The 23,919-nt window shown below is 42.2% G+C and overlaps 1 protein-coding gene across 1 annotated transcript in view; it reads right to left on the bottom strand.

Annotated features, from left to right (window-relative positions):
* The window catches only part of PRTG (protogenin), a 148,320-nt gene extending 127,754 nt beyond the window's left edge, over positions 1–20,566 (bottom strand). The window contains exons 1-2 of the mRNA XM_075897295.2: positions 20,334–20,566; positions 17,714–18,016 (exon numbers count right to left, since the gene is read on the bottom strand). Of these exons, the coding sequence (XP_075753410.2) occupies positions 17,714–18,016; positions 20,334–20,388 (358 nt within the window). The 5' untranslated portion in view covers positions 20,389–20,566. The remainder of the gene's footprint in view (positions 1–17,713; positions 18,017–20,333) is intronic.
* Positions 20,567–23,919: the final 3,353 nt, after the last annotated feature.

The following is a 23,919-nucleotide window of genomic DNA, read 5'->3' as shown; positions in this document are numbered from 1 at the left end:
CTACAGCTTCCAACTTCTGCAACAATGAGCCACAGGTCTTACGGACAAAAGGTCCCCTTTACTGCATAACCTCAATTCATCCCCAAACCAGCACCAACTTGTGCACTGAACACGTTATAAAAATACCTGTATAAAAATACCATGTCAATGAATTAAGGTCTTAAAGACATTTCCTAACTTTAGAATGCTTGACTTTGCAACCTTAGTAGTTTTCTCTTAATGTTGTTGCATGTGTGAGAGAGATACTGTGTGGGGAAGGATACAATTGTTTAGGTATTTAAAAGTAAGCTGGGGGGAAAAACAGGAATTCCATCAGAAATCAACATTTTGACATTCACATTCGAGATTACTTCCACCAAACAGACTTATGACACTTCCACTCACAAAGTATCTGTAGCAGGTTGTCATTCTCAATGTCAGCCAGCACTAGAGGGAGATGGGACATTTTGCCAGTGAGTTTCACAGATGGTGATGAGAGAAATGTTGAGGTTTTGGAATCTTGGGTTCTATTCCAAGCTCTGGAAGGGAGTGTACTCCAGCATCCACAGATTTTTCAGTCTCTTCTTCCACAAGTTTGACCTTTTCTGCCCTGTCCCCTTTCCAGCTTGTTCCTGTCACAGTCCTCTCTTCCTCATGCAGGCAGTCCAGTCTCCACTTCTCAGGTTTCTCATTTATGTCCAAGTTTCTTTGTCCAGCCAGTCTTAAATAGATAGGATAAGGAAGCAGGCAGAGGGATCTTTCTCCTCCACCTTGGTCTTCAGTTATCACCACCCAAACCCACAGTCTGCATCCTTCTAGATACTTTGTAATCAAGTCACCCCTTACCTTCTTTTTGGTAAATTGAACAATAAAAATTCAGCCTAAGGTAGGCACTTGGCATGGAAAATGGCTATAGTTTGGCAACTGAGAACAGAGGCTTAGAAATAAGCAACCTTAGGTCAGCCTCACCTACAATAATAATTACTTTCACTTAAATAAAGAATGAATGATGAAGCAAAAAGAAAAATATCAAGATTTTAAAAATCACAGTGATTAGTTAAAATACATAAGCAAGCTAAATGCTTGCTTCCTAAGAACAGATAATTCTCCAGTATTTTTTAATGTAGTTTGTTTCAGTATTTCTGGGCATCATCATGCATGTACAACTCCTGAAGCAGTTGTACATGCATGATGATGCCCAGAAATACTTAAACAAACTACATTTTAAAAAGTGACTGGAGAATTCTCTGTTCTTATGTAGTAAGCATTTAGCTTGCTTATGTATTTTAACTGCTGATGCAGTTAGTAGAAGCTTAGCATAAAAATCTGCTGCTCAATATGGCTCTGCTAATGGTGCAAATGTTCCTACTTTAGTGGGAGCTGACATTTTGATGGATCTTGATTATGATAGCATGTTGGCTGAGCCATGGGAAGTGTCTGGGGCATCAGAGATTTTCCAATTTGTTACAGAGCAAGTTCTATTGTATTTTTAAAATTTAGGGAAAAAAAGTGAAAAAAATAATTATTAAATTGAAAAGTGATTAATTTACCTTACAATAATTTTGAAGAGCTCAGATTTCCCATGTATTCATATTGAGATGTGCATTTCCTGCTTTCTATTCCACATTTTAAGGCACAACATCATAGCTGTTGTATTATTTTAAAGGCATGACTTTTATATTAGTGATATTTTCTTCTTTGCAATCACTAGAAGTGATTACAATTCTTCATATTACACTGCAATTTCTTTCTAAGTAGCTTCATCATTATACCCTCTATATAACTTCATGTCTTGTCCAGACCCCAAAATCAAGGGACATTCACAAAGGAATAAAAGGAGGACAACAAAACAATGGTCAATATTATATAAATTAAGCCAAACTCAAGGCACAGACTTGGAATATCAGGGGACAGGATCTTTTCTAAATCTGTGTTCATTTTTCATACTTACAGTGGGATCTATCTCCAATGTTATCTCTAATGCACAAAATTCAGTATATTGTCTTTAACAAGCCATTAAAGAAAAAATAGCATGACTAATCCAGAAAAACTTTTCTATCGTGTGTTTGACTAAGATTGGCAGTGAAATTCCTCATAAAATCATGGAAAATATGGCCTAATATTCTTAAATTAATTAGATTTTGTATAAAAATAATATATATTTAGTATACTACACTATGTCTCATAATGGGGCCTGTTACCACCATAGATTAGATTCCCTTTATTTATGCAGAGGAAAAAAAAGTTCTCCACCATTAATTTATAATAGCTCAATAGTTTTGTTTGTTTGCTTTTATAAATCCAGCTGCCCTACTAATTCTACGCACAAAAACAAAAAAGCAAAAGGCCACGGTGTGGATTTTGGGATTCTCCATCTGAAAGCTTTTATTCTTCCATAGTGAAGGAAAGTTATGACCTTTGACATGTGGCTCTGGTGCCAAAGAAACTGCTCATAAATGTGTGTCACTAAAGAAGCAGAAATCAATAAATTCATTTAATCCAGTGAACTATTATGCAGCAGGATACAATATATATTAAAGGGCCAACTGCTCTACTCTTAGTTTTAAAAGAAGCATATTGCTTCTGTAGACATTTTGGACAGTCACTTTTCTTAATGGTAATATAAAATACACAATCATCTCTAATCAACTGCTAAGTATTTTACTCAGTTATATTCTTCATTATTATTTTAATTCTGACCTGAAAGGATCTCATGTACAGTCTGATTCAAGAACAATAATGAGAACACAAGATGGTAGCCCCATATTCTGTTAGCACCCTCAAGAATCAATCATGTAGATGCTATAAACAGGGTCTTTTCACAGTGGGAGCCCAGGACCAAAATGAGTGAAATATAGTCATTCCAAGCTTAAGAGTAATTTTAAGAGGCAATTTCCATGGCCACCTATAACAAACATGAAGTCTGTCAGCAAATCACTTAGTCATACATAGTATCCTTTTTTTGTCAGCTGGAGGTAAATATTCAGTGCCATGTGCAGTGAATTAGCCATGGAACTCCCATAAACATTAATAGGACTCTCATAGCTCACTGCCTGGACATTGTACCAATGTCTGCTCCTTCGAGCATTTAGTGCATCCTATAGTCATTTAGGGTACGTCTAGACTGCAGCACTATTTCGGGATACTGGAGGTATCCTGAAATAGCTACTCTGTGTTTTTTGAACCAGCTCATTATTTTGAAATAGATTTCAAAGTAATGGGCTCGCTATTCTGACATCCCTCGGGCTCACTATTCTAACAGCCCTATAACCCACGTTCCATGAGGATTACGGGATGTTTCGGAATAGCAGTTTATTTCAAAATTTGGTACTCTGTAGATAGCTTATTTTGAAACTTGGCGCTATTTTGAAATAAGATACATAATTTGCATTGTTCAAATTGTGTAGCTTATTTCGAGCTATGGATGCCGTGTAGATGCACCCTCAGATACATGGATAAACATCTAAAATCAACTGCAATCAAAATAAGATTCATTCTACTAACTGGTTCTATTAAAAACCACCCTCCTGGATATGCTTTTTTCTTAAAGAAAGATATTAAGCTGGCCGTCAGGGAATACTAGACAATTTAATGTAACTTCTTCACAATAAAAATTCCTACTTCCTAACTGTGTTGCGCATTGTATGTGGAGAACCATGTACCTGCCAATTTTTACAACAGTCTAGTAAAGGGAAATGGATGAGTTGCTTTCCAGGTACAGACAGACTGAAAAAATATGACAAGTGTACATTTATAATCTCTACTGAAGATCAATGATAAATCTGTTTGCCAGCTCTAAGCCACTTAGTTGCTTATCTACATGATTAAAAACAAAACCCCAACAACACGGCACTATAATATGCTCATTTATTTATTAGAAACAAGTCTCACCCTTGTAATTATGGACATGCTTTGTACAAAGTTTCCTCTCTCCTCAGGCAAAATGACGCAGTTGTTCCAGAACTCTCAAAGAATATTTCCAGTTAACATTAATTTGTTGGATGTCACAGACAAATTTAATGAACAAAATGATGAATGTCTGTCAATGGCTTCATAAACTCAATGTATTCTATTTACAAAGAGCATACATAATGCACAACTCTGCCTAAGGCGTATGTTACAGTTATTAAGGATTTAGCAGAGGCCACATAGCAGAGAATAAAATGGTAATTTAACATTTACACTAGTTAAGTAACTGTATCTGCTGATAAGTTTCCTGAACACTTATCAATATAGCAAAGCCTACAAAAGTGAATCAAAAAGTTCTTTCAAACTTCGTGTTTAATAAGCAGCATCACATTTGATTAAAAAAGTGTAAACTATTCTTTTTTCAAACATGATAAATTCTTTAAATATATAAAAATATAAAAAGAAAAGTAGCTCTTCTCTTTAATTATAGTCAATATCTGATGTAAAAAATGATCATCATACCACAACAAATAAAAATGTATGCCTCTGACTCATCTTTGAGAAATCTCAACAAAACCAAAATATATGTAACAGCAACCGAATGACCCTGGGTTGTACTGGCACTTATTAGTATGGACTAAACCTTCAGGTAAAGCTTTAGAAATTCCTGAAGATAATAACAGTCTAAAAACTAAATACAGGTTGAACCTCCCTACTCCATCAGTCTCTGGACTGGCAACATCTGTGGTCTGGCATGAGTTTAGTTAGCTGGATGTCCACTTGACATGAGTGTGGCCAGTTTCCCCGCAGTCCCAGAAAGTTTGTTTACAGCCACCAGTCCTGGCTTTCACTGTTCTGTGCTGTTATTTAGCTCTAATTTAACCCTAACTATCTTGTAAGAGCCCATAAGCAGTGGAAGTGTGGGTAATAATGCTAGACAACACTGGCCTCCCACGGTTTGGCAAATTCTCTGGTTCAGCACTGGCCAGGTACCAAGGGTGCCGGATTAGAGAGTTTCAACCTGTAGGCAGTTTTAACATTTCCAGGGTTAATTCAACAGATGGGAACAGTCAAATCTCTGCCTAGATCTTGTTTCTGTGGAATAATATGAATAGTGACATTACAAATGTAGTAAGAGTTATTCATATAGGAGCTATTACACAGAATGCAGTCAATGACAACACATCCACTGACTTCAACAGAGGTCGGCATCCAGCCCTTTTGGAAGAAACCTAAGTTCTGAATCTAACATTAGGACAGAAGATAAGGCCCCAATTCAGGAAAGCAGCCCTATTAAGGGAAGCATTTAAGCATTTAGGCAAGCTGTTTGTCTCTTCCCAGTTCTTCAGGTACTACTCAGTACCACATGGTCAAAGGTGAGCCTGGAATCAAAAACTAAATTCTCTTTGCCAGAGGAGCAGGATCCTTGGCAGAGCTAAACAGTGAAGTCACACAAGGCTGTACATGAGCTGCAACTCTGTCGTCACTGACGTGTTTCTAATTATATGATTTTTCAACTTGTTGAACTGAAAAGACTAATAAAATAATTAATAGAAAAATCAACTAATTTCTCTCCTCTGATAATTCTATCCATTTGCCATCTCAGTTAACAAAAATAGATTATTCTTGCATGAGAAAATTTTTGACACACAAAATTAATTTTCCTGAAATGAAAATAAATGTAATCAATCAATGAGCAAAGGAATCTAATCTGAAGACACTGAAAATCAATCTGGAGTTACAGAGCTGCTTCTGCCCATGTAATCCCTTTCAGCTTTCACAATCACCCATCAGAGTGTATAAAGATACGCATCACAGTCTCTTATGAATTAGTTTAACTGCCCTCTAGCTATATATTAAAAGGACACCAGATGACATGTTCGAGGCTTGTAATAACTTTGGTGTACTCCTTCCCTCTGGCCAATCAGACTGATTATTTCTTTCAAAACTGTCTTTCATGGGGGGAGGGGGGGGGGAGGAACCACACTCAGAAAGTGATATTACAGTTCCTCGGAATAGCACAAATCTTGTCAAAACAAAGTCTTACCATCATTAATATGAAAAAAAAATCACAACTCTAGCACTTAGTGCAGTGGTCCCCAAACTTTTTCTATCATGTCCCTTGTTACCTGTAATGGACCCTGTCTGCACCCCACTCCACATTCGCTTCCCTCTTCCCCTGGAAATGCAGTCAGAGCTGGGGACAGAGTGTAGTTAGGTGGTGCTCCTTTGCTGCCCCCCAAGGGGGCTGCTACCACTCCCCCTCCTGAACACTCCTCTATGTTCCCCATGGAGGGCACTCATCGCATAGTCTGGAGACCACTGACAGTGCAAATAAGTGAGTATACCGGACTCAGAAAAGTGGCTTAAAATGTATCCAACTGGTTAACATTCTCTGTTTTTACAGCAATATGCCAATTAGTACAAATTGTGATTAGAGTTAAGTACCTCTATCTATTCTGAACACACATAGCTCAGGATTTCTAATTTAGATAACATATCCAAACAGGCTGCAGTGTCAGATTTAAGCCAAGATTCAGAAAAGTATCCCTATTTGGGACAGTAGTTAAGCAAAGGCTTTAAAAATGTATTATTTTATTTTTAAGAAATGTCCTCAACAAGAATGGACTTAAGCACGTGCTTTTCAAGGGCTTTCTTGAATTGAAGTCTAGATCCAGAGGTTCTTGACCTGAGAAGAGTCAGGGAAATGATAATGGCCTCTCTATAGTTATACCCAATGTTCCCTCTGAGCCATGGGTCAACACAGCTTCACAGGTGATTAATTAACCCCACCCAGTCAGTCAGCTCCATATACAAGTCCTGAACCTCTAACTAGGTGGGGCTGATTAATCACATGTGAAGCTAGAGAGATCAGAACCATGCTACTATAGAGCTCAAATATAGTGTTCTAGCTTGGTTCCAATGCCCAAAATGGACAGGGACCGATTTTCCCTAACAAGTGTGGTAAACAACCTAATCACAGTAAATACATCTTTCCTGCTTATGTAGTGCATCCTGCTCATCAGATTTTTCACCCACAACAAAATTCTTCTTCACTTAGTTCAGGGAGTTTATACCTGAACCTTATAAGGGCCAATCAGATAGCTGTAGTTAATATGATCTTGATCCCTCTGTGAATAAGGAATGTGCTCAGCATTCCACTGCCATAACAATTAAAGCATAATTGCCAAGTACACATAGTATTGTTTGGTTATTTAAAAGAAAGGTCTTTCTACGGAACATTTTTGGTCACTATATCTATAGAAAAGGCTTCTTAATTCTTTTTAGCTGAAGTGAGGAGTTGTGATGACTACATAAGAAAATTCCATCATGTCTCATGAAAATTTGTCATAAAGAAAATCATTCACATGTAGTGAGTCTGACAGATTGTCAAATTGCAAGTTTGTGGTTTACAAATTATTACTATCTAAAAAAGCTAAAAGTCACCTTGGAATCATTTCTCATTAACATAAGGGCTGTGTCTACACTGGCATGAATTTCCGGAAATGCTTAAAATGGAACAGTTTTCCGTTATAAGTATTTCCGGAAAAAAGAGCGTCTACACTGGCAGGCTGCTTTTCCAGAAAAGCTCTTTTTCTGGAAAAGCGTCTGTGGCCAATGTAGACTTGCTTTTCCGGAAAAAGGCCCCGATCGTCATTTTCGCCATCAGGGTTTTTTTCCGGAAAAGACTACTGTGCTGTCTACACTGGCCCTTTTCCGGAACAGTTTTCCGGAAAAAGAACTTTTGCCCGAGTGGGAGCAGCATAGTTTTTCCGGAAAAGCAGCTGATTTCTTACAGTAAATTGTCAGTGCTTTTCCAGAAATTCAAGCGGACAGTGTAGACAGCTCGCAGCTTATTCTGGAAAAGCGGCTGGTTTTCCGGAATAAGTGGCCCAGTGTAGACACAGCCAAGGATTTCAGATTCTAACAGTTTTAGGTTGCTATAGCAAAACAGTCTAAATAATCATAGTAAGTACAAGATAGACCTTATGTCCATTGGAAAAAAAATGTTCACATCTGATTCTTCCAGGTCACAATTGCATCAATGTGTCAAAAATGCCTTCCCAGCAGGTCCAAAGAAGTCAGGAAGTTTGGCATTTTAAAATAAGGCCCTGCACAATGATGGTATTATCCAGATGTCACTTAATTTATATTCCCCTTTGCAAATGCTCATGTCGTAAAAAACCACAGAGAGTAATTGGTAAGCCTTCCAAAATTTAAAAAAATGCTTTTTATTTTAAATTTCCCCCTATTACATAATATATTAAGAATCTGATCTATAGACTAAGAAGAATTAGCTATCGAGAGCTTAGAGACAATGAGTGCTAAGCCTCCACTAGAAATTATTTGCTTTCTCTCCTCCACCATAACACAAAGCACCTCCCCCCTCAGATCCTCTGATTAGATTTAAGAATGACAATAAATTAGCAAGGATTGGAATGATGATGTTAACCATTTTAATCAAGTATTGTCCCTGTATTGTGCTGAAGCTTCAACTCCATCTCCTTCATTATCACCTGTTTTTTCCCCAAAAAGATAAACATGTATTATGCATAATTATGTGAGAATATTATGAGTGCAATGAGTAATGCAAAACAAAAAAACTGTTCCAATTCGAGTTCAGATTAGGCCTACTCAGTGACTCCAAATATCAACTGTTTTTAAGCAGACAGACACAATACCATTTCCCCCCCTCCCCTAACTTTGTTGGAGAGGCAATCAGATTTTAAAATTGGGATATTCTGTTCCTTAAGAGCTTCCTAAAGGTTGGCCCTGGTAACTAATGTCGACCATACACCCCACACTTGCTCAACAACATGCTAAGAGATGACATTGTTGATTACTTTTTCACTTAGGTGGCGATTACCAGTTATAAAGACTGGAAGTGATCAATCCCAATTGAACAGCTGGGCCTATTGAAGGAATAAAAACTGAAACAAAAAAAGATTACTCTCCAAAATTCTACAAATAATATGTACTAGATGAAGGCATCCCATTTATACTTAAAAAAAGCAAATTCCCAACCAGAGAAATCACCATATTTCTGTATGAAAATACTTAATAATTTAAGTTCTTTCCTAAAGATTCTCTTTTGTCATTGTTTTAAATTGTTCTGCACTCCATCAATAGGCCCAGCTGTTAAATTGTGAAGACATGACAACAAGTATCTAGGCAAACAACTGCTCAGAGATCCTTTTCTTTAGAATAATCAGAGCTGGCTGACAAAAGAGAGCCATGCTGAATGCCCTTTCAACAATTCCTACAAGCAGCAAAGTGGGGGGGGGGGGGGAGCGATTGTAAGAAGAGCACCATCTTTTGCTTTAGTGCATTCCTTTGCAATAAAAAGTTTTGCAGTTTAGAGTGATGGTCACACCTGGAAAACATGCAAGTGACAGAGTCCCTCTAGTCCAGTGGTTCCAAAACTTTTCGGCAACATGCCCTCTTTTTTATTTTTGAGAAACCCTCACGCTGACCAGGGACAAAAAACAAAAATAGCAGCAAAACTCGCCCCCCCCCCCCGGAATTTCTTCACGCCCCCCAGTTTGGGAACCCATGCTCTAGTCACACAACTCAGCAACTGCACAAGAAAAGAGTGGTTCTGGACAACATTTCTCAGGTCCATGGAGATTTTTATTAGCTTCTAGGTAAGCAGCCAATAAAAGTGAGTGTTCCTTTAAAAAGGAGCCTGTAAAACTATTTATTTCTTTTATCACTTTCAATGTATGAGACATAACACAGCCTTGAATTTACTAGCTGGAAAGGATAGCAAGGACAGACAGAAATGCCAAATGGAAGCATTTTATTTAACACAAAATTAAAACTCAATTGTTGTGAAAATTCACCAAAACTACATTTTTCCAATGGGGATACATGACTGCAGCAGTTCTCAAACTGTGGGCTGAGACCCCAAAGAGGGTCACAAACCCCATTTTAATGGAGTCACAAGGGATGTCATTAGATTTCCTGGAATTTAGGCTAACACCCCAGCCCCACCTCCCCGGGTGATGGGGCTCAAGCTTATGCTTCAGGTCTGGGCAGTGGCGGCTTGGGCTTTGCCCTTTCTCCAACTCTAGTTCGGTGGGGCTTGAGCCTTGGCTTTTCTGCCTGGCCCTACAGGGCTCAGGTGGATTCAGGCTTTGAACCCCCTTCCTGGGGTCATGTCGTAATTTTTTATTGCCAGAAAGAGGTCACAGTGCGATAAAGTTGGAGAATCCCTGTACTACTGCATTGGCCAGGAAATGAACCCAAGTTAACTGCTTGGAATGAAGCTATGCACATCACTATACCACCCATGCTTCTCCAGTGGGGATGCAGAAGATGATACTGTATGAGTGCATCTACAGGAGGCACTGCCTTACCTGTTTTTGGCAAGGACACTGATAAAAATGCCAGTTGTCAGTTCACACTAGACCGTACCTGGTTAGTAAAACCAATGCAGCTAAATCACTGCTGAAAAAAAAAAAAGTAAGAAGTTTCCCTAGTGCACAAAGCTAGTTAGTCCTGGTATTATGTCTCAGGTTGAAAGGATGGATGTACCAATTTCTTTAACATGGTTGCAGGAAAATAAGCTTCCAAAAGATGGCTGTGGAAAGGTTCCAGAAGAAAGCTCTACAGTGAATCCAGGTGGGAGAATAAGAAATAGTGTAGCTTTAGGAATAATATTGTTCTCATCCTTCTAACACCGAACAGGGAACTTTTTTAGAAACAAACTATTTACCATCGTCAAATTACCAAATTCACTAGCGGGAGGCAAAGCACTGGGACAACTATTTTTCCTCCTCTTTCCACGAGTATCAAAATCAGACCATCTCAAAGGCTAACTACCCACTTTTGTTTCTAATGAAGTCTATTCTCCTCGAGATCCATGCTGAGAAAACCTACTAAGCAATACATGCAACAGTGGGAAAAAATGTGTTTTTTTTCTTCCAATCAGTCATTCAGCCAGTCTGTAGTCCTAAATATATTTCAGGATTAGTGCCTTCTTTGCCACTCTTATTACAGGAGTGTTCTCTCCTAGAGCTCCTGCTATCTGCAACAGCCTCAGTCACAACAACTTTGGTCAAAAACCATCTTCTTTTCTCCTGTGCTTTTACCTCATCATTTGTCTCTTTGTGATTTGTTACTCATATGAATATGATATCAATAAACTCTGCAAAATGTTTTGAATGAGGTTTGAATGTAATATTTTCAGTCTGGATACACATTCGCCAACATTCAGCTTGCTGTTCTTTTAAGTAGTCAAAATATTTAAAAATTGAAAGCAAAAGGGTGCATTAAAAATACTGGCATTACCTAATCCCACTGTGAGGTGACTGTAACTTCTTATTTACTTCTAGTCACCCCACTGTAGTGGGCAATCGCAATTTTAAATTTATATCACTGCTACAAAGTTTAGCCTGATAAATTCAAAGGATCTGCATCTTATGAGCTTGAAGTCAACATGAAATCACTGTAGTGCTCACAGGAATTAAATCAGGATGTTAAAGACATGGTCAAAAGCCATTTAACCTACCACTTGTGTAACCTTTCGTTCACATGTAATGTAGAAACAAACATGCTAACTGTGAAAAATTATGTTTGCTTCTCTTTGATTTAAAAATCGGGCTTTTAAGATTTGTTCATCTGAAGACTACAAGCTGAGAAAATGAGGTTAGCTTGGAATGTTCCAGGCAGCTGTATTTGCCTCCTCCATCTATCTTAAGATTTTAATTTCCACCTTTCTGGAAAGGAAATAAACAATTAGCATCCTGTCCAATCACTACTTAACAGCCAGCTTTACTGACTTCAGAATGCAATCATACTCCTCCACTTTTTCCTGATGTCATGCTATCTCACATCTAACTTTACTGCAGCAGATGCATTTCAGATAAATCAGACAACTCTGCACCGTGACATTTTATTCCTATTTTAACATTGCAAGTATGTCAAATATAGGTTTGTGTTACTTTTGACTGGTTCTCAGTGTGCCAAAAAAAAAAAAAAAAAAAAAAAGCTCTGAGAAGTTCTCCACATTATACTGCTTTGCTATACTGTCAAGCGAGAATCCTGATAGAAAGAGTAGTGATGAGCTGAACTTTGAATAAACTATTTATATCTTCAGGTATTAGCATTTCCCCCACACATGGTGCCTCACTAAAGAATTGTGCTGCAGAAGGAACCTCCTCCTCCCCTTCCCTCCCCCCTCCCGCACATCAATTACTCTAAACTGGAAGTAGTTACAAATATCTACCAAAAATAATTATTATTTTTACCTAACTGATACCTTAATTCAAGGTATTTTTACCTAACTGATACCTTAATTCAAAAAAAGAGCATGGGGATCTTATGGAAAAAACTAAATTAGTCAAATTCTTTTGTGCATGGATGAACAACAGGAAAGAAAAGCCTTGGGGCCTCTAGGGAGGAACCTTGTCCCAGCAGACCTGCTCTGATGTGCTCATGAGATAAGGCTCCATAGTGACACTTAAGGAAAGGCCTGCTCACATTTGAATTTCTGCATTCCTCAAGAACAATTCATGGCAATCACTAACTTTGCAGAGGAGCTACATGAAAGCTTTGGCCAATGAATGAGGGTCATCTGCTCTTTATCACAAGGGTAAACCTCATCCTGGCCAGTTTCTAACCTTTTAACCCTGTGAATTCTTAATTTGCACATGAATAATGGAATTCTTGCCTAGAGTGCAACCTTCAGCTTCCAGTTCCTAACTTTAGAAACCAAGACCTGATCTCCTTGTGTGTTCAGATCTTAAACTCTTGGACAGATTAAAAGTTTTAGGTTTCCACATGCAACATGAAGCATTACACTTCTGAAGCAAAAGATAAGCTTGCTGGTGAAAGCTATGACTATGCAAAGTAAAAGAACATCCTTGCACCCTGCTGCTACCAGTAGCAGAGCATTTTCCTTTTTCCTCCCCCTCTAAAGAATGCCAGTTTAATGCCTATTCTCCACCTGTTTAATATGTATGGTTCCTTCTTTACCCTGAACACAAGATAAAGTCTTTTGCTTTTACAACAACTGACATCTCTAAAATACAATTTGAAAAACTACACCTCCAAAAAAACCCTTTATTTGCATAAACTCAAAACCAGTTTTGCATTGTATTATATGGGTTTCAAAATATACTGTTATTAGTATCACCATATATCACAGCTAATAACAGACTGGCATTTCAGTTGTTAAGACTGCACTATGAGTATATGGGACTTATTTCAACATGATTACGTCATGTTTAGCTTTTGTTTAAACTGCTCTCTATATGAAACTAGCACCTATTACAATCCCTGAACCCAGTTGCCTTCTTAAAAAAAACTTTCATCTAGAAATCCAATGTCTCTTCCAGTTTTGTTAATGAATACAAACACTTTGAACAAACTAGACAAAACACTTTCTCCAAGAGAAGTGATTTTTTTATTAAAAAAAAAAGGGGGAAGCACAACCAGTAAAACAAGAATGCCATTCCACAACTTAAATCATTTAGTTAGTCACAACTTTTCCCTTGTTAAAGTCTTGAAAAAAAAAGACTTAGCACAAAATTACCTTTTGGAAGAAGCAATGTTTCATCTGCATTTAATACCACTAATTCTTACAAAAGTTAAGTTCTCTTAGACTATCAAGAAATTCCAGGAGTCATATACTAATATCTTTCAAGGTGCATGATGCCACACGACTCTTCTTACAGTGCCCTGTATAAAATAATGCCCTGGATTCTCTGTGAATCTACAATTCTAGATGTAGAATCCAACACCTGCTGCTGAATCTAAGCTTTTTTAAAGATGGGTCTTGCTCCCTCTGGTTGTTAAGAAGAAACCAAAAAAGACTTCCAGATGTGAACCAACACCATCTTCCTGAGTCTTTAAATACACAGCCTGAAACAATGACTCTAAAAGAGGAAAACTGTCTCAATTCATCCCAAGGCATAAAAATGCTAAAACCAAATTAAAGTTGCAACTCTGTCACTATTTCACTTCTCACTATTGTATCAATAGTATCCAGCTAATGTCTTCTCCCTCCATTTTTATTTAAATGGAACTTTGAAGTGGGGAGCAAGAAATGTTGATTTCAAAGGTAGGAAACCAGGAATTCAGCCCCTCTCAAAATCTCAAGATACAAGCCTTCCCCCGTATCAAATATCCTCACACCAAAAAAATCACTTCAATAACTGAAGGCCTGATCAAACTAGGGATGTAAGCGACTACTTCACTACTCGTTCCCCTCCCCCCACTCCCCCCCCGCCCTTTGCTGCCTCTGTATGAGAGGCAGCACAGGGGTGGGAAAAACAGGAGCCGGTGCTGGGGGTAGCTGGCTTACAAGCCAGTTCCCCCCCAACATCATCTCTGCGATGCTTTCCCCCACCGTGCCTCTATCAAAGGCAACAGGGGGAAGGAGAGAGGAGGCTGCTATGAAGCAGTTTTTGCCTGTGGCAGACCAAGGCTCACAGGGTTTCCAGATGGTTTCAACAAAAATACCGGACACACCTGACATTACATCACAATCTACATTACATCTTATTTAGAAAATACCAGACATTTATAGTTTCTCAATTTGTTTCCAGAACAGAAAGCTCAAATACTGGACTGTCCGGTTCAAAACCGGACACCTGGCAACCCTAGAGGCTCACCACAGGCAGAGGCTGCTCTGGCAGCAGTCCCTGTCTGTAGGGAGCCTGCCCCACAGACAGGGTCTGCTGCTGCAAAGCAGCCTCTGTTCGCGATGGCTGGGGCTGTCCATGGACAGAGGCTGCTGGACCCAGACAGGGGCGGCTGGACCCAGCATGAGCCGGGACCGATCAGTCCTGGCTCGCACAGGTCTGGAACCATTGCAACTCTGCAATTTAAATGCAGTAAGAGCTGCCAGTCTCTTACTGCATTTGAAATGCAGAGGCGCAGCAGTTTTGGAGTGAGCTTCCCCTTATCAACTAATTGTGTAGTCAATACAGATTGTATAAACTACATGATTAGCAAAATACCCATTCCTTAACATCCTTAGATCAAACGAACCTTCACTTCTCTTCTTGCCATTTTTTCTAAAAAGCAGTTGTACCAAAGACTAGATCACAATAAAATTGTAGGTGCATAAATAAATGAATACTTAAAATTCTGAAAAAAATATTATAAATTAATGACATTAATCTAGGAAAACTGTACTGATTGTATTAATCAGTTTCAGATTAGGTAGCACTATGCAGTTCTGAATTTACTTCAAGCAGCCACTGAAGGTTCCGTAACATACAAATCATAGTGGACATGAGCAGAGAAAGGCCTTGCTGGAGAAATTAAGACCATCTTTACAAAGAAAACCAGAGACTTGTCCATACAGATATGATGTGGATCTCTTCTGTGTCATGAAGAATACCTAGGAGTTCAGTTCTCCTAGTCAATATTTCTTGTTCCCAAAACCAGTAGAGGCTAGGGATACTGGAAAGACACTCCACACGCTCCAGGGAACATGGAGGGCAGATTTTTAAGGTTATTTAGGCATCTAAAGAGGCAGATAAATGCCTTGTGTAAATACATTCAATAATCTGGTCCTCAGTTCCTAGTAGCAGATAGTCAGCAATGACTGATCTCAGTTAGGCTATGTCTACCCTACCAGGTTATTTAGAAATAATTTATTTCAAAATAATAACCCCAGAAATAACTATTTCAAAATAAACTTATTCCTCTTCAAAAGCAGGAGTTATTTCAAAATAACAAGCTCATTATTTCAAAACAACAGGCTTGGTAGTGGGGATGCTTGCCTTGTTATTTCAAAATAACCTGCATAGATATACCCTTAGGCTACGTCTACACTGGCATGATTTTCCGGAAATGCTTTTAACGGAAAAGTTTTCCGTTAAAAGCATTTTTGGAAAAGCGTGTCTAGATTGGCAGGACGCTTTTCCGGAAAAGCGTCCGTGGCCAATCTAGATGCGCTTTTCCGCAAAAAAGCCCCGATTGTCATTTTCGCAATCGGGGCTTTTTTGCAGAAAACACTACTGTGCTGTCTACACTGGCCCTTTTCCGGAACAGTTTTCCGGAAAAAAGACTGTTGCCCGAACGGGAGCAGCATAGTTTTTCCGGAAAAGCCCTGATGAGTTTACATTCGATCGTCCATGCTTTTCCAGAAATTCAAGCAGGCAGTGTAGACAGTTGGCAAGTTTTTCCGGAAAAGCGGCTGATTTTCTGGAATAACTTGCCCATGTAGACACAGCTTTAGAGCATATAATGTGGAGATATTTCTCTCAGAACTGGAAGGAACCTTGAAAGGTTATAGAGTCCAGTCCTCTGCCTTCATAGCAGGACTAAGTACCATCCCTGACATATTTGCCCCAGATACCTAAATAGCCCCCCCTCAAGGATTGAACTCACAACCCTGGGTGTATCAGGCCAATGCTCAAACCACTGAGCTATCCCTCCATCAACCAATGGAGCATCAACCAATTCCAGAAGGAACAGAGTCCAAGTCCCCATGGCTAAAAGAGCATGCCTGAGGGCTTGTCTTCACTATGCAGAAGAGCAACATTGCCACCATCAAGCTTTCAGCATTCAATTTAGCAGGTATACAGAAGATCCACTAAATCAAACTCAAAGGGCACCCCCATTGGCACCTGTACTTCTGTTCCACATGATGAGTAAGGGAAGTGAACAGGTGTGTTTGAGCCCAATAGTCTCCTACTGTGGAGACCATGTGGAAACTCAAATTAAGGTGCGTCAAGTCCAGTCACATAATTAACATAGCTGGAGTTGTACATCTTAATTTGATCTTCTGTTGTAGTGTAGGCCTGGTCTGAGTGTGGCCTCACTTCAATAGTTCAACCCTCAGGACTTTTCAGACCCTAAACAAACAAACAAACAAACAAACAAAAAGTACATACATTATGGTTCTCCTTTGGCTTGTGATATCTTAAGAATTGGTCAACAGATGGAAGGAAGCCTTGCTTACAAAGTTTTTATCATTTTGCTTACTTCTAAGGCAACACTTATAATGTTACAACTATAGTGTGTAAAACAATTCTTAAAAACAGTTTGAAGCAGATCATGGTAACTTTGTATCATCAGTGTATTTTACACTGTCAACCCACAGGAGAGGTCAAGCGATGATAGAGTACCAAAGAAAGTGCCACAAATAGTGGATCAAATTAACTGTTGGTATAATTCCAGTGGCTTCAGCGGAGTTACTGGGAAGCATTTGGCTCAATCTCAAACACATATTAAAACCAAAGATTTTAAAATAGAACAAAAGGATTCAATTTATTTTCAGTAATATCTATTCAATCTCTTGTACATAGAGCTACACAGAGTTGTGTTGTTTTAAGAGTAGTGTAGCCACAAATATTAAAACAGGTTAATATGGTGAAATGACATGTACAGGCAGTCCCCGGGTTACATGGATCCGACTTACATCGGATCCCTACTTACAAACAGGGTGAGGCAACCCCGCACTAGCTGCTTCCCCCCCAGCAGACCAGGGAGACACGGAGCTAGCGCCCCTCCCTCCCCCCAGCAGACCAGGGAGATGCGGAGCTAGCACCCCTCCCTCCCCCCAGCAGACCAGGGAGACGCAGAGCTAGCGCCTCCCCTCCTCCCCCAGCAGACCCGAGAGACGCGGAGCGGCTTTTCTCAGCAGACACCTCAGCTTGAGAATAAAGGACTGAGGGAAGTGAGGTGTGGGAGAATAAAACTGAGCTCTGGAGAAATGTTTGGCTAGAGTTTCCCCTACAATATGTACCAGTTCCGACTTACATACAAATTAAACTTAAGAACAAACCTACAGTCCCTATCTTGTACGTAACCCGGGGACTGCCTGTATCTGTAATAAATAAGAGATTCAAGTACTAGAACTTACTTGCTAGTGTAAGATGACCTTTTTGACTGAGAATGGCCCCATATTTGTTCAGTGCTAAACACTGATAAAATCCTTCATCAGATGGTTCGCCTTTTTTTCCTTCCACCTCACTGATGTATAAAGAGCCATTGGATAAGGTGTAGACCCGTTCATTTTCAGAAACTTTTGCTCCATTTTTCAGCCATGTGATCGTAATGGGAACTTCGCCATGTGCCTGGCAATCTAAAACCAATGGGTCCTTCCTTGTAACAGTTACATCCTGTGGCTCTTTTACAAAAAACAGCTCACTGAAGCACCATACTCCTGAGAGAAAGAAAACAGGGGTTTTTTGGTATGTACAAAAAAGCATAGCTACATTACATATAAAAGCAGCCTTGCAAAAGATACCACAATTATACTGGTGTGATAATTACATCTGTGGCCTGCACATTCAACTCCCCCAGAACCTAGAGAAATTTGACTTCAATGGATGAAAAGGTCAGGTCCCAAATAACTACACAAATATTTGCTTGCTAGTTATCAAATGTATACAATCATATTAACAAGAAAGCAAGTGTAGAATGTTAAATATTTAAAGTTATCACAACTAAAAGTCATCATAAAAACTGGAATTTGAAAATTCAATTTTCTGTTTCTCATCAAATCTCCTTTCCCTGCTTCCCACCTTTCTAGGCACAACATTGGATGCTCTTGCAAACAAAGTAAAAAAATAATCCTGATGCAGATGTGAAGTCTTTGTTGGTAAAGTTTTAGCATCATCTTCAGGGGAATCAAGGAGAACAAGCTGTTTGCTAATTTTACAAGCTTGTCAAAAAGATCTTGAACAGGGTAAGTCATAAAAGTCTAATTTTACAAGAAATCATTAGCAAAACCCTGGTTTGGGGAACTAAAGGAGTCGTTCCCATGTCTTCAGAAGTGTCTGGACCCTCTGCACCTATTTCCTTGCAAGAAACTTTTTTTTATCTTTTGTGAAGAATTATGTGGTAGTTTCTGAAGGCTTGTGTTTTGGGCACAATTTCAACTCTGCTGCCAGAGAACCTAACCAATCTGCTTCATTTCTGCAGTTCAGCAGAGTTATTTAGAATACAAACAATTCAACTTTCCAAGTTGGTAATTCTTGCCGCTGGTACCCCGCGGGGGAGAACAGGCAGGAATTAGCAAACCTTTATTTCAACGTGTGTGTATGACCAACTGTTCCAGAAACGCGTGACTAATTGATCGCTTACTGTCTAATGGGGATGGGGGTGGTTTAATTAACCAATACACATTTCGTCAGAAGAGCCGCTTCACAGAGGAAACCCGGTTTTCCCACCCTTATCCCCGCCCCCAACACATGCCTAAATCGAGATAAAGTTTATGAGTCCCCTCCACTGATAAGGACGGGGGAGGGGGTCTTTTACAAAAGTCTTTTCTCTCTGCTGAGACTTTGCGAGAGGCCCCCACTGAATAGGCAGCTCTCTATTAGGACACAAACTCCTTGGCGATTGATTTCCCGGCTTGTGATCAATAGCTGCGCAGGAACCCTCCAATCCCGCAATTCGCCCATGATTCGCACACATCTGAGCGCTCCTGCCTGCTCCTTTCAGAGCAGCTCCCGGGCTATGCAGATTACGCCTGCACCCCCCTCTCCCGCGGTGACTCCAATCACGGGTCCGCCTTTGATCCCTTTCTCATGCTAACAAAGATCTGAGCTGGGAAAGTGAAAGCCAGACACTGGCAATTAAAGAAAGAAGGTGCAGGAAGGACGGTTTCTAACCCAGATGCGGTGAATGCAAATGCTCTGGGGCCAGTGCAAGGCTTCAACTGGCGGCGCCTTCTAACGGCACCGCATCTCCCCGAATTCACTGCCCGCCTGCCCCAGAGATCTCTCCCTCCCCTGGGTTTGTCTGCTACAAACCGTGCCCTGCCCATCCCGGGCCCCGACCCCCTTCACGCTGCAGGTAACTGGATGCAGGGGAGCAAACAGCAGCTGCCCAGGATGCCCCCCCTCCGAGCGCTGTAACTTTCCCGGTGCCGGACTCCGGCACAGCAGCCCATGGAACAATATAAATAAAACCACGTGCGGCGGCAGCAGCCCCAGCTCCCGCTCTGCCGACTGCACCGAGCGCCGGGCAGGAGAAATCCGCTCCTCCCCCAAACCCACTGCCCGGGGAGCCCGGGCCAGCAGCAGCCCCCGCGATGCCCCGCCGGAAAATGGACAATGGGGCCAAGGAGAGCAGCAGCCCCCGCTCCCGGCAGGGAGTCCTCCCCAGGCAGGATGCCCAGGCTGCGGAAGGTCCGTGCAGCAGCGGCCGCCCCCTCTCCCCTCCGGCTGCTGGCCAGCGGGGAAGCCCCGGTTGCAAGCGGGCTCCCTGCCGGCGGCCATGGGGGACAATGGAGGGGGGCGGGCTGGACAGCGGCGGCGCGGCCATTGAGAGCCGGCGGCGGCCAGGGGAAGAGGAGCGGGGTCCCGCGTCCCTCTCCCACCCCCCGGCCGGGCACTGCTCACCCCCGTGCTGCGGGATGCCCCGGCTCCGCGCCAAGCGGGCAGCTCCCCCCCGGGCGGCGCTGGCTCCCCGCCCGCCGCGCAGACACACGAGCCGGCGCGGCAAAGTTTGTGGCCGGAGCAGCCGGGACTCACCTGGGATCGGGAGGATCAGCGCCCAGAGCAGCGCCCGACGGGGAAGCGGCGCCATTTAGCGGGCTATGCCGGGCATGCTCCCCCAGCGCCGTCGCCTCGCGTGGCTCTGAGCCGCAGCCCTCCCTCCGCCGCAGCGTCCCACTCCCGGGGACTCTTTCCCTGTGGCCGAGCCCCGGCGCACGGACACAGCGCGAAGGGAGAGCGCCCCGATCAATGGCCGAGGGGAGGAGAAAGGGGATGGACAGAGTCTCCCTGAACGCGCCGCGGCCCCGGCTCTACTTTCTGCATCTAGTCTCCATTGGCCTGGGCGAGGGGCGAGGGGCAGGGCCGCGGGGGGAGGGGCGCGGGGGGCTCGCTGGCGCTGGACAATGCACCTGGGGCCAGGCTGCGAGTGGCCCTGGCTGCGGCGCGCGGAGCCGGCGCTCACGTGCCGTGGCCAGGCGAGGAGAGCTGCGCGGGCTGCTCGCGCCAGGGGCACCTCAGCTCTGCCGCGCTGGGCGATGCCAGGGGCCCGGCGGGCTGCTGTGGTGGGGAAGGCGAGGCGCGAGCCCAGGCGTTTGCTTTCCTGCCCGGGAAATCTCCAGGAGAGCCGACTCCACGTCCCTCGCTTGTCTCTGCCCTTCCAGGGGTGAGGATTGTGTGAATCACGGTCGGAGAGGGTAAAAAGCCCTGGTCTGAATGTTCCTCCTCCTTCATCTGAACCCCAGTGGCAGAGCCTTGGTCCTAATCAGTTTTGTGTGTGAGGGGCTTGTGTAAAAACAACACGGAAAAATTTTACCTCAGAACATGTCACTGTCATTTGTGCCTTAATCCCGCGATCAGCCTCCTTAGCTTTGAGGTTCTCCTCATTAGCAAGGAAGGAAAGGAAACGTGGACAACCCTTTTTAAACCAAACCAAGTTTGAGCCAACTTGTCTTTACATTGAATCTAACTTCCGGGGCGGCAGGAACCAGTCTACAGTTTACATTTCAAAATGAGATTAGGATGTTTCTCATCTTTGTCCAACGCTTTGAGATCTGATGAAAAGCACTGTATCATTCAGAACTATTATATGCCCCTGTTATTCCCACTCTTTTGACATCCATAAAAATGCCATGTTATATCCTCAAAACTAGTACATTAGGGCTGTGTCTAGACTGCGGTCTACACTGGCCGCTTGAATTTCCACAAAAGCACTGACTTCCTACTGTAAGAAATCAGTGCTTCTTGCGGAAATACTATGCTGCTCCCATTCAGGCAAAAGAGCCAATGTAGACAGCTTAGATTTGTTTTCCTCAAAAAAAGCCCCAATCGCAAAAATGGCGATCGGGGCTTTTTTGCAGAAAAACGCGTCTAGATTGGCTTTTGCAGAAAAGCGTCCGTGACAATCTAGACGCTCTTTTCTGAAAATGCTTTTAACAGAAAACTTTTCTGTTAAAAGCATTTCCTGAAAATCATGCCAGTCTAGACATAGCCATGGCCTAAGCCTAAAGTACACTTTTTTGTTCAAAACTTTTGAAGAGAATCAGAGATGGGGTTCCTGAGCTATGACCCTAAAAATTTAGGTACTAATCAGAATCAAATATCCTTTTTTATTGTCACATCTTAAGAATGAATGGTGGGAGTGGGAAACAAATGAAAGAGGCAAAATCTAGTTTACTGGGCACCCCTAGCAAAGTGGTGGTCCCCAGCTAATGAAAAGACCTAATGAAAGACTAATCTTCTATGTTATTAACTTATGAATTTGGAATGTGGCTGAGGATAATTCGGCCTGGCAAACTTTGAACAGGGCATGAAATAGATGCTGGAGATCGAGGCTTCATTAAACAAATAAAACTGTAAGTCTCTGAGGCCTTTTTCTTCTATAGCTGTGAAAATGGAACCAATTGGGAGGAAGGCCTGTCCATGAAAAAAGATAAACAATAATCTAGCAGCACCTTGAAGACTAACAAAATGCGTAGATGGTATCATGAGCTTTCATGAATACAGCCCACTACATGTTTTGTTAGTCTTTAATGTGCTGCTAGACTATTCATTGTTGTTTTTAAAGTTTTTCCAGTTAAAGACTAACTTAGCTACCCCTCTAAAGCTCACAGAAAAAGATGGTTTCCATCAGAACGTTTGTGGGGACAGGATGGTGTGAGAAACCTGCCAAGCTCCCAAAGGCTTGCAGAGTACTGGGAGTGTCTTGTGGACTGCAGGAGATCCAGGAAGAGGACAGTGCCCCCAGATCTCACCCATTCTCCTTTTCTAAAGCCAGCAAGAGGAAGGAATGCCTAGCTAACCACAGAAAGTGCATCTGCCCCTGCTTGATGCCCTAGCCTGAGGCTGCTTTTTGCTGCAGCACCCTCCTGTAACATGCATCAGAAGCAACCAATAAAGCCCCATGATCCTTAGGGTCACTGAAGAAAAGATACAAACACATGCTTGTGGAGGCTCATCAAGGCCGTCCTGACCTCTCCCCCTTCCCCCTCGTACTTTTACCCAAGGCCCACTATTGCTTCTGTGTCATAGGTAGTGCATTGAGGGCCATGCCATTCCCACAATCCTTACAAGGCTTATTTGCCCCCACACACGTCTATTTTGGATTATCAGAGTGTTGCTTGAGAAGCCTATTTTAGTTCCTCAGAGGCTGAGTCTATTCTGATCATTTGGGGGCTCAGGAACATAATAAAACTGTTAGAGGACCCTCCTAAATCTTAGGGCTTGAGGTGGGGATAATGAGCCTTTTCAGACATGAGAGTAGATGCAAGATGTCCCAAAGAACCTACTCAGCCCTATGGACATACATGGATGTGCCTTATAATGCTCAGCCAGTGGCCACAAGGAGATTGGGAGCCCTGAGGAGCATTTTACATCCTGTCTACAGTTGCAGTTGTGTATGGGGTATGTATAGATATGTTGCAGTGAAAGGCACACTGCATCTATGCTTGAAGTGATAGGTTTTAGCAGTGGGGAATCAATGGGGAAAGGCTCTGGCAGCAAATTGCAGCATACTGCACTGCTAAAAATAGGTATATAGAGATGTGGGAGACACTGCTTGGATGTGCAGATACATGCATAGTGTATTTACTGTGGGATCCAGACATGTAGGGCCCCTTATTCTACTGTACAGGCAGTCCCCGGGTTACGTACAAGATAGGGACTGTAGGTTTGTTCTTAAGTTGAATCTGTATGTAAGTCGGAACTGGCATCAGCCGCTGCTGAAACTGATCAGTTTCAACCGCAGCTGATCTGGACGCCAGTTCTGACTTACATACAGATTCAACTTAAGAAACCCAGGCGTCCCCAAGTCAGCTGCTGCTGAAACTGATCAGCGGCTGATTCCAGGATGCCTGGGGCAGAGCAACTCTGCCTCGGGCTTCTTGTAGTCAGCCGCTGGTCAGTTTCAGCAGCGGCTGACTTGGGGATGCCTGGGGCAGAGCAGTTGGGGTGCTGCTGGGTTGCTCCAGTAGCACAGCTCCTCGGTGCTACTGGAGCAACCTAGCAGCACCCCAGCTGCTCTGCCCCAGGCGTCCTGATTCAGCCGCTGCTGAAACTGACCAGCAGCGGCTGAATCAGGACGCCTGGGGCAGAGCAGCTGGGGTGCTGCCGGGTTGGTCCAGAG

The sequence above is a fragment of the Pelodiscus sinensis genome, chromosome 14, assembly GCF_052426305.1.
Source record: "Pelodiscus sinensis isolate ZL-2025 chromosome 14, ASM5242630v1, whole genome shotgun sequence".
Lineage (NCBI taxonomy): Eukaryota > Metazoa > Chordata > Testudines > Trionychidae > Pelodiscus > Pelodiscus sinensis.
The sequence above is the reverse complement of the archived record's forward strand: the minus strand, read 5'-3'. Positions and strand labels throughout refer to the sequence as shown.